Source organism: Drosophila albomicans, chromosome 3 (genome assembly GCF_009650485.2).
Source record: "Drosophila albomicans strain 15112-1751.03 chromosome 3, ASM965048v2, whole genome shotgun sequence".
NCBI classification, from domain to species: Eukaryota; Metazoa; Arthropoda; class Insecta; order Diptera; family Drosophilidae; genus Drosophila; species Drosophila albomicans.
In genome coordinates, this window is record NC_047629.2 from 19,961,112 (window position 1) to 19,973,173 (window position 12,062).

A 12,062-nucleotide genomic window follows, 5' to 3' on the forward strand; every position below is an offset into this window, starting at 1 on the left:
AGTTTTTAACTGCATACGAGAGTTGCGAACTTTTTTTTTTAAAGTTACTGACCGAGTAGCCAAGAGAAAAGTGTCTGATAGAAATAGAAAGAATAAATGGGACATGCAACTGCTGTTAAAGTTACTTACGAGTTTAATTTAAAGTAAGAACAAATGTTGCTTAAAAGGAAATTATATAATTAAATCAAAGAGTTATGTAAAAGCCTGTGATTTTAAGCAACTATATAAAAACTTGTGTGTATGTAACAGCGGAGGAGTCGATAGATCCTATTTGTTGGCATTACCAAGTCGATAGGTAATTAGCTATCGATATCATCAGAAAATAAATAATAAGTAAAAATAACATTAATGTAAATTTTAGTATTGTCAAAAGTAAGTCCTTGTCTTTAAAGTAATGGGAGCCGAAAAATAAATGTCTGACATTAACTGAAAGATGAAAAACTGTTCTTGCACATCAGTTTTTGTTGCTTGAGTTTAGTGAAAATAAGAATAAATGTTGCCTATGATCAAAATAATGATAGAATTAGAGCAATTTATATAAAAACGAATTCCTATTCTTTAAATCGTAGTTATTCGATAAGAAAATACAAATTTACATTTTAGCAAAATTTATTCCATTATTATTTCTTTGTATATCCAAAAAAGAAATATTTGACGCAAATTGATTCAATGCTGATACTAAAGATGCTTGGGAGATGCATTTAAGGCAAGACGCAAAAGATGGTCAATAGAATAAGTGAACATAGTTCTACACGAAGAAACAATTTAAGTAATGCAAAAATATAATAATATTCATGTATAAATTTAAGGAGTAAAGAAAGTATGTAATTCTAAACTTAATTTGTTAAGAATAAATACACATTAAGTAAAAACAAGATAAAGATAAAGTTCAATTTGGTCAAAAGTAAATCATGTTCTTTGCAGTACACTTTTGTTATTTCTTTGACTGCTGTTATCAATCAATAAAATCAACAAAGAGTTTACTAAATCAAATGCTCTTAGCGCTGCAATCTATGTTAATTGCAGTTCGAAACCCCGTTGCTAGCTCTGCGATTGTCTTTATGTAACATTTGGGGCAATTATGGACTGTTCTAAGCGAGCGATTACACACAAACAGCAAGGGAAAGAGATAGAAATGCAGAGGGAGAAAGAGAGTGAACCAGCCCCAATTGGTCCATCTAAGCTGACCGGCAATTACGAAAGGACCAAACTAACTGAGCCAGCGGCGGCACTCTGAGAATTCAGTTGCAATCGACTCCTGTGGTTGGTTGAGTGGTTGCTGTTGCCCCGTTTTGGCTGTTTAGACTGCCCCATGCAGCAGCAGCAGCAGCAGCAGTAGCATGTTCATGCGGCGCATCCGTTGCAATAACCAAATAGCACTTCCGATGTGGCAAGCCGCAGACAAGCAAACAAGCAGACCAAGCAGATACAATTCGAGTGCCATAGATGCAGAGATACATTTCTCTGCTAGTTGCTCGAATACCAACGAAACGAATTCAATTTGCTTAGGCAAATGGCAAATAAAAATAAAAACAATTCATTATGGCCAACAGATTTGCATACCAAATGAGCTGAGCTAAGGGTGAGCACAAACAAAGAGAGAACGAGAGGGGAAAAAGGGAGGAAGGGGTAGCTTGAAACAAGGCAAAACTCAAATCGGAATTGTCAATTTTCCACACGTTAAATTTGGCTCAAAATCACGTAACGCATTTAATTTGAATGGATGTTGTTTGCCGCCTGCCGTTGCTTTGCTTTTGTTTGCCAAATTGAAAGCGCCGCACAAAGGAATCGAGGGGAATGGGAAGGAGTGAAGTGGAGTGGAGAGGAGAGCTGCGGAAATGACGCGCAAACAGCAAATGGCCGCCAGCCGGAAATTGCTTTCGCTTGCAGCCCTTTCGAAGTGCTTTTCCATGTCCAGAGAGTTCCCAGTGCTCATCGTCAACAAGTTCATTTTTTCCCTCTCTTTTTCGTTAGAACGAAGGGCAGGGAATGGGCGGCAAAGTGTGGCTCTGCTGTTGGTCATTATATATGTACTTGACGCGCACGGCCATCTGAAGGCCATTTGGTGCCGCGACGACGCCGACGACGCTTCTCGCGCCTCGCACGGGCTGTAAACATTTGCATTTGATGCGCGACTGCAAAAGAAACCTCAACAAACCGTTGACGATGCCATTGCATGCGGTCACGTGCTTCAGTTTTTGCTGTTTGTTTTCGGGCGCCATTTAAAAAGTGAAAGAAACAAGAAACGAGTTCAGCTTAAAGGCAACGACTGGCGGATGCTCTGTAAGCGAATAGTGAACAGTATTCAAGACATCATGAAAAGTAAACAATATGAAACAGAAAGAAGTAAAAGAAATAACAATAACAAAAAAAGAATACTCCAAGGCAAGCATAGAGACTAGGGCTTACTATGCTGCAAGCAGACAGTGGCTTCCATATCAGTGAGCACACATTGACAATAACAATTACCATGACAGCCAAGCCTTCAACAAAGGCGAAGATGTGTGACTTCTAAATAAACGTGTGCACACATTCTAAACGAACAGTTGACATTATAAGGAATAAGTGCATAAGGAATACTGAATATATCATAAGCTAAAAAATAAACATAAATTTTTTGCGTCAACAAAGCTTTTCTGGCTGCAACTAGCATGACTTAAATGTTTCGACTATCAATCTGGTATATTTTGTAATATGTGGTATATTTTGAATGTAGTAGTATATTGAAATACGATATATATACGATAATTTTAATAAATTAAAATATAATTAAATTAAAATATAAATAAATCTCCCCTTAGGTAACCTTCAAAGTTTACAGGGTATATATCAAAGTAAAAAATGTTAAGAAAAAAAATTATTTGTTGACTACAATTACGAGAACTGCCAACGGGGGGCAAGGAACTGGGACTTAGACCGCGACTGTTACAGCGACTGCGACTGCGAGTGCTACTGAAATGTCTTGCTCTAAGCCAGTTCTGTGCGGCAATGTCGTAAATTGTCGCGGGCTTTTGGGGCCTTGGCATGGACTTGGCCACAGCGGGGGAGCAACGGAATGAGAAAAAAGAGAAGTCGGAGCATTGGGCGGCATTTAAATGCTTTGCCAAAGTAAATACAAATAAAATGCTTTCGGTTTGCTCATAAATTGCCCAGTCTAATGCCCAGGCGATTGTTTGTTTATGCTCACAGACTTAACTCTGAGATTGTCAAAAGTAAAATGAATACAATATAGCTGTGCATTGTTTGCAAACAGTTCTTGAACTTTTGCGCTTTGATTTCCCTGCCCCTCACTCACAAATTTTAAAGTGAGAAACTTTAAAGTGCGCAGATGAAAGGAATAAGAAAAAGAATTTGTACTTTGATGAGTTTAATTTGCATTTGCAAATTTAGTTATTTTCTTTGACAACTATTTGCTCTACGAAAAGAAAACTGCAATTAACATTCTGTGTATACGTAACTCGATTTTTTTCTATTTGCCAATTTGAAATAATTGTTTCTTCTTTTACTTTTGAGATACCCAGAGCAGGTTGCGGCAATTGAAGTGCCAAAGCTTTGACTTTGTGCTTGGACATTGCTGCTGCATTCCCTTCACATATTTCTTTTGCCTCTTTTTTTTTTCTTTATTTTGTACAGCATTCTATTTTAATTGCTCGCGTGTTTATTTCGCTTTGCATTTGGTTTGTTTTGCCTTCCACTCTCTCTTTCTCTCTCTGTCTGTCTTTGCAGCGCTGCTCATGTGTGAATTGCATTCACAGCGTCTCAATGCAAAGGAGAGAGAGTGAGAGAGAGAGAGAGAGAAAGGCGGTATTATTCTCTTGTGTTATTCCTGTGGCCAGCAGCTCAATTTACAAAAAAATTGCTGCAGCGCTTAATGAAAAGCGAACAAAACGCTGGCAACGAGCAGCGACAAACAAATTGCAAAATGAGAAAAAACACAAGAAAAATGCAAGCTAAACAAATGCATGAATGCAGTACTGAGTGTTTTGAGTGTGAGTGTGTGTGTGTGTGAGTGTTTTGTTTGGGTGTGCCACTGAGCTAAAATGTCAAAGGTTTAAAGCCAAGGCATTGTGTACACTTTGGGCATAAGAGAAAAAGCTGCGGCGGCGGCGTCGCATAAATTTCAATAAGTTGCCTACTTTGCGGCGTCGACTGCAACTTGCCCTAAGCAGCCGCAGATGACTCTCTATCCGAGTGAGTGTTAGTGAATGTGTGTGTGTGTGTGTGTGTGTGAGAGAGTGTGTTGTGTGTGCTCGCTTAGGTGTCAAATAAATTCAGGTCAGGCAGCCTCCTTTTATGTGCACTTTCAGTGGCCGTCCGCACGATATTCTATTACGTATACGTTATGTATGATATGACATTACGTATACGCAACAACTTTAGTGGCACACACACATAGACACACACAAGAGGTGAGCGCTAAGTGCGCGTGTGCATTGAATATGATTTGGCATTCACAACTTTAGAGAAAAAAAAGATGAATAAGTATAAATGGGAAAACTCGAAAACTAAAAGTTGTCAGGGCAAAGTTTAAAGCTCAACATGTTTTCGAGTGTCCTCTCGTTCTCTCTTTCTGTCTGTCTGCGTGTCCATTCGAGCATGTTTAATAAGCAGCGCCATTTTTCATGCGCAGTCAACAGAGCAGCAGCAACAGACCCTTAACTGTTGCCATCGTCCCAGCTGAAGAAGAACAGCTGGCAGACGATGATGACGAACAACTATGAGGAACACAGCGCATCAAGAGTTCTCTTACACGCCCTGCAAAATGTTGGCACACAACTCAAGCATCGTATTAAGCATTCGCATCCATTTACTCAATTGACAAGCCAATTTTAGCTCTGCGCTCTACTTGCCACATGATTCAGGCTACGCATTTTGTCAACCTTTTATGCCAAACTTTCAAGAGCTGCCTTTTCTACTTTTACATTTTCTAAATAATAACTTTCAATGGTAAGAAGAGCACAATAACTATAATTAATTAAACTTTAACCCAAATATGAAAAATGGAAAAATATATAGAAGAGAAAATACAAAAATGAAGATTAAATGAATTTGAAATAAATAAAGAAAATCAAAGCTGAAAAATATTTATCTCTTCTCTATCCAAGAAATTGAATGATATTCAATACAAATTAATAAATAGTATTCAGTGAAAGGATTGGAATATAAGCCAAATAAATGACAAATGAAAAAGTATTGAAATTTAAAAGAAAATGTCAAACGAATGTGATAAATTTTAATGGCAGATGACAAGAAATGATTGCCCAACATTTGAAGTAAAATGAAATCGAAGATTAAATGAATTTTCAATTACAAAAGTATGCAACAAAATGAAAATTTATGTAGAAAATATACACTCTTCTTAAAGACTACTTACTTTACTGAGTATGCACTGAAGTCATGCCATAATAATTATAATTAATTACTCTTGAAGTAAATTAAATAAATGTACGAAATATATATGGAAATGTATAGATATTCAAAAGTAAAAGTCAAACAAAAGATGCCGAAAAAGTTATTGCAGAATATTTTAAATTAAAATGAAACGTAGATTGAAAATCAATGTAAATCTTTTTAACAGCTAATATTTTATGTGAATAGTGGATTAATATTCCACATAAATATGATAATAATATGGTCAAAGCTTGTAAATATACTAATAAATTTATTGTAGTTTATTTAACTTAATAAATAAATATGCGTAACCAATCAGTCTTCAATCGCATAAATAAATATTCAATGCTACGCTTCATTTATTGCTACTGAATGCGTCGTTTAGTATTAAATTTGTAAACTAAACATAAATCTCTTGTTGCCCCTTGCTTGTGCTACATATTAAACGATGCTCCCCAAGTTTGTTATCCTCATTCATATTCCACAGTGTCTCGTTGTACGTATGAACATGCAACCCGAGGGCAAAACTGAGCTCTATCAACCATTTGCTTTGGCTGTACGAGGACGAATACGAACACGTATATGAGAGTTAGAGAGTATTGCTGTTGTTGCTGCTGCTGCTATGAATTATGATGATGCTGCATAAAAGTGGCATGCTATTCCATATCATATACGAGAATCTACACAGTTCTCTTATTTTTTTTTTTTTTGATTCTGCTGTTCTAGACGATTTTGTTGTCGTTGCTGCTGCTGTTGCTGTTTCGTTTTTTTTGATTTCATTATTTTGAGACTAGTTTTGGTTGAACTGGTTTCTGGTTGATGCTGATGTTGATGTTGATGTGAAGGCAGGGCGCTAGAGGGTGAAGCTTAACGAATTTGTCAACTCAGTGAATCATAAACAAGCGCAGTTATATGGAGCGCGACAATGTTCCAGACTATCAGACAAACAAACAACCAACAACAACAACAGTAATAATAATCCAGCAAGCGCAAGTGCAAATGAAAATTGTGTTTGCATTGGAATTTGCGCGTGTAGATTTTCAATTAAGCGCTGCTGCCAACGCTGCGTATGTGCAATGCCAGCAATTTGCTTCAACTTTAAGCAGTCGAAAGGGGGAACGAAGGATAACGTTGGCAAGGGGGAGAGGGGGACATAGACTGCATACTGTAAAGTGACTACTGAGCACCGTGAAGTGCGCATCATGCCCAACAGTTTAGAGTGACAAATGGCAGCGGAAAGCGACACCCTGGGAAATGAGAGGGGAGAGCGCAATGATGTGACTTGAGCGCGGGGGACATTTGTAAGCATTAGACACGTAGTCGGAACTGGGCAGAAACTGGAGATGGAGCTGACTCAACCAACTAACCAGACCAGTTCAGTAGAGTGAGAAGCTCGTCGGACGATGTGTCGGAAGCGGCACGTATTGCCAGCCAGGACACGTTTGGAGACTCTGAGTCAGCCAGCAACTGTAGACACTTTTTTTCGACTATCTATGGCACAGTATGGTTGTGTGTAATAAATTTTACCTGCACATAAACAACTAGAGCAGCAAGCAGAAGAAAAGCAACAACGACAACAAGCTCTACGCTTATTTAGTGCAGCTGCCAAACTAAACTTCTTCTTTTACTTTTTGCAATACTCTGCTGTGCCAAGGTGCTTGGAAATTGTTATTAGCCAATGCAACTGCTGACAGAAGTAGATACTAAAGGAGGAATAATACTTGATATTATGATGCTGCCCTTTTTATCTTGCTTGCATTTTCCAAATTAATCATTTTGAATTTATTTATTAATTTCTTTAGCAAAGCAAACTATATAAACAACTAAAAACAAGTAAGAAAGCTACAGTCGAGTGTACTCGACTGTGAGATACCCGCTACCCATTTTGAATAAAAGAAATATATTTTGCGATATTTTTCTCAATATATACCGAATATACTGCAAAAATACTAAAAATATACCAAATATAGTACCGCATTCAAAATATACCATAGGCGGCATATACCAGATTGTCAGCCAAAGCAACTAAGACCCCTAGTAAGTAGGCGTGTTTGCCCAAAAGTATTTCTTTAATAACTTCGACAATTTTTATCTGATCGCAACCAAATTTTCAGGAATCATAACTACTACAGTTATTCTTATATATACCAAAATTCGCAACTCTAGCTTTAAAATCACGCTTGTTATTCGATTTTTTTGATTTGCGGGGGCGGAAGTGGGCGTGGCAAAAATTTGAAACAAACTTGATCTGCGTGCAAACATAACAAATGCTGTTATAGCTCTATCTCTTATAGTCTCTGAGATCCAGTGTTTCATACGGACGGACGGACAGACACACAGACGGACAGACGGACATGGCTATATCGTCTCGGCTGTTGACGCTGATCAAGAATATATATACTTTATAGGGTCGGAGATGCCTCCTTCTACCTGTTACATACATTTCCTGCCGGCACAAAGTTATAATACCCTTCTACCCTATGGGTAGCGGGTATAATAATGCTGGGTTATTCACGATTTAGGGAGCTAAAATTAACTATTCATAAAAGTATTTTTCGTTTAGTTGACAAATTGTTTAAGTTCGTTGTTCTTCACATGTTCTATTTGTGATTTTTTAGCGAACGACATCGAACAATAAACAATGCAAGAACAAAATCGAAAGAACGAAACTAACGATTTAGTTCTTTGATAAAAAATGAACGAATTAACGTTTATATCACAACTCTGCCATATAGTAACTAAAGAAACAACTTAATGTTATGCTATTATGCAGCTCTCTCTTTTCTTTCCATTTTCATAAATTACATATTTTTATTTAAGTTATTCATTAATTATTCCTTTACAGCTTCTTAACGCTTGCAGTGTATTTATCTAGTCAACAAACTTCAACTATTTCTTGCTTAGTTTATCTGAACATCCTTCTCACTTTTCTTCCATTTTGTTGTCGCCGTCGTCGTCGTTGTTTTTGTGTCTTACGTGTGAATTACGTTTAATTTATTTATGTTGAGAAAAAGAATTACGTCGGGCATTAGACGTACACACACATGAAATTAGATTCAGATTCAAGAGAGCTGGAGAAAATGTTGCTGCATTGCTGCAGTTTTGTGGAAATCATTGCTAGCTTCACTTTTAGCGTCGATTCAATTATTTAAAATGCTGCATGCAACTCTGTTGTGCAACCCAAACTCGCACTCTTGCACTTATGGGGGCAATTTTTAGCTCTCAGACTGTTGCAAAATGCAATTTGTTGATTCAACATGCTGCATATTTCCATAAACTGAAGTAAACCGTTGCCCGAGGAAGCGAGACCCAGACCGAGACCGAAATTGCACAAAAAGATATAGATATACACACACATGCATACACATACTCGAAGTTACAGATACAGAGATACAGCACACAAAGGTAGAGAGAGAGTGAGGCAGAGAAATTGGGAGCAACTCAACTCTAGACAGCTGACGGTAGAACATTTTTACCTTGAATTACTTTAACCCAGCAGCAAGCAACAGACAACAAAAGCCGAAAGGGAGAGACAGTGAGTAACAACAAATGCAGTTGCATTAACCCTTTAATGGATTTTCATATTTAACAAGTTGCAAATTTCGTATGTAAATTGAAATTGCAGGCGAATATCCATTAATTGTTGATATCACAAATTAGTTCTAGCCAACACAAAGTTGTATATAATCAAGAAATGTGTTTGCCAAAGTGCATGGAAAATATATTGTAGAATAGAATATTCCTAATCTTAGCAGATTCCGAAATATGTATAAAAAATTTCAACATTGTGATGAAGCTTGAGGGAAATTACAAAAGACCAAATTCGAAAATATGCTTTATATTTTACCATTTAAATACATTTCTTTACATTTTAAGTATCAAATTGTATTTTATATATTCTACCAACAATACAACAAATATTATTCAGACTATTCTCAGTATTATTTACAGGTATTGAGGGGTTAAGCTGTGGCTAAAGCTGCCTTTTTGCTAGAGTAAAGCGTAAAGCGTTTTTCGTCTGCCAATTTTTCAATTTTTCAGCTTGGGCAGCTGTGCACATGTCGGCTACATAATAATAAGAAAGCTAACATATAGCTTTGCAGAATGCTTTTATGCTGAGTGTATTGGCGTGTGTATGTGTGTGAATATAAATAGAGATAGCTTAAAGTAAACTTGGGGCATATTTCACGTGAGTAGACAAACACAAAACACAAAAGATTCCCTAGTTTGTTGTGGGCGATAAATAAAGGCATATGCTATCAATGCTAACGATAGCACTTCAATCGATTGCTTTATTAACTGCAGATGCTTAGTAAAAGTGAAATAGTAATTAATTTAGTTGCAGAATAGGCAACAATTAAAAGAATTTCTTACATTAAAGAACCTTGAGTTTTACGCAAGATTATTTACGCATGGTCATTATGAACATTGTGTATGATAATTTAGTTTAGTATTGATTAATTTATCAAAAAAGAAACTCAAGCAGACAATTTGTAGTTTTAGCTAAATATTGTAATACAATCTCGGCCCACATCTTTTCCTTCCAAACCTTAAATATAGGTTAGGACCATGTGAACAGCCGACTGGCATTTTAAAAATATGTTTATAATAGCTAAATGGGTTGAGCCATAATATATAATAAATAATCATCATCAGGTTGCTTCATTCTATCGAACTGCATTTCCATTTCTTAAATATTTTGAACTAGAGAAGTCTTGATAGACAATGAACGTCTTGATAGAGAATGATTGCAAGTTATCTAAGTGTTTTAGAATGATGACATGCACCTTACTATGAATTAACAAAAGCAGAGTCAACCGCCTCATACTATCGATTAACAGAAGAAGAGAATATCGAACCTTCCTATCGATATCATCAGAAATTAAAGTGTGTGTTTATAAATAATTGTTGGTACTCACCTCTGTGCAGAACTGACAGCCGCATTGCACTAATGTCGTGGACTCGCCCAGAGTCTCCACATCGATGAGACACAGCTTGCAGGTGAATTGCTGGAAACTCGTGAGCATGGGCGTGGCCGGTGTGCCCGCCGAGGGCGTTGCCTCTGCCGAGGCGAGCATCTCGCGCCGCTTAAGCGTGATGCCATCGCGGACACAACAAGCCTGCGCCGCCTGATTGGCACTGGCCATCGACAGCAGCGAGCTGACCGTCAAGGGATATGCATGAGTTGTGCCAAAGGCGCCCATTTCGCCACTCGGCGTAGTCGTAGGCAGCGGCTCCTCAATGGATACACTATTGTTGTTGTTGTTGCTGTTGTTGGAGTTGGAGTGCAGCGTCGCTGTGGTCACATTGGACGGCGGACTCGGACTCACGCTGGGCAGACCAGCGGAACTTTTACGTGACCCGCAGCCAAGGGCATTCACGCTGCCACAGCCGCTGCCATTGCTCAGCCGTATCTGCGCATTCACATTGATGTGCGGCTCCGGCGTCGTCGAATCCTCACAACTGGTGCGCCGTGGTGGCATCATGCTCAGCGATTGCACCGACTCGGGCCGCGGGACAAAGCCATTGGCCAGTGAGTAACGCGATCCGGTGGCCGCCAGCGATAGCAGACTGGAGCAACGCGAACAGGTGGCATTGATGCTCGTCACACTGTTGCGCAGTCGATTCAACGGACGTATCTGCTCTACGCCGCCAGCGCTGAAGATGCCGCTGCCTCCGTGCCGTGCAGCCATCATCAAATTGGCCTCATGTTCGCTCGCTCCCATGGGATGCAGCGAGTGACTGTGACTCTGACTCTGTCGGGTCAGGGCCAAGACTGTCTCGCACTTGCGCAGACCCGTATACTGTACAATGGACTGTGACTTCTCCTGGTGCAGGCTGCTGGCGCTGCCCTCGCGACGCATCATGTGCCACAGCTTCTGTTGCACCACATTCAGCGAGCTGCTCGAGCCGCTGATGCTCAACCGACTGCCATAGTTGGTGGCATGGCCATTGGCTAGCTGCTGGCGACCGGAGGGATCACGCAGCACGACATCCTGTTCGGAGGGAGTGCGTGTGATGCGTATCTCTGGCGAGGCGGGACGCTGCTGTATCGATTCCCTATCCCGATCCCGTTCTCGATCTCGTTCCCGTTCGCTGCTGCGACTGCTGCTGCCCTTGAGGCCGACCAGCGATTTGAGAAAGTTCTCGAAGCGTCGTCGTCGCGGCAACTGTCCGCCCGATAAGCCAAGTGAGCTCTCCACATCGACAGCTCCGCCGCCGCCCGCCAAGGCTGCGCCACTTCCGGCTGCCAGGGCTGCAACGTTGCCGTTGCCCAGACTGCTGGTGGACAGCGCGTGCGAGTTGTGCGGGGCATGGGGCAGGGAGAGGGAGATGCGCGTCGGCTGCGACGCCTTGCGCTCAGCTCCAGCATCGCTTGCCGAAATGATGTTGATCTTGTTCCGCGTCTGCGTCTCCAGCAGCGCAACTGTCTCGTTTGTGTCCGAGTCCGAGTGCTGCAACGGCTGCTGCTGCTGCTGTGGCTGCTGCTGCGGCGCGGCATGCGAGGCAGTGGCACTTTGCTGGCTGCTGGCGCGTTGCTGATGCTTTGTATTGGCCAGATTGTGAATTGGCGAGGAATCCTGCAAAGACGAGTTGCACAAAATTAATAAGCTATGCAAATTGTTCTATTTATTATGCTAACTTTATGCTCAGTTGCTTCAAGAAGAGGT

The 12,062-nt window shown here is 40.0% G+C and overlaps 1 protein-coding gene across 2 annotated transcripts in view; it reads right to left on the reverse strand.

Annotated features, from left to right (window-relative positions):
* Positions 1–12,062, reverse strand: part of LOC117572229 (uncharacterized) — an 82,067-nt gene that overhangs the window by 14,604 nt on the left and 55,401 nt on the right. For both annotated transcript variants that reach the window (XM_034254907.2, XM_034254908.2), the window contains exon 4: positions 10,311–11,972. In XM_034254907.2, coding sequence (XP_034110798.1) covers positions 10,311–11,972 — 1,662 coding nt within the window. The remainder of the gene's footprint in view (positions 1–10,310; positions 11,973–12,062) is intronic.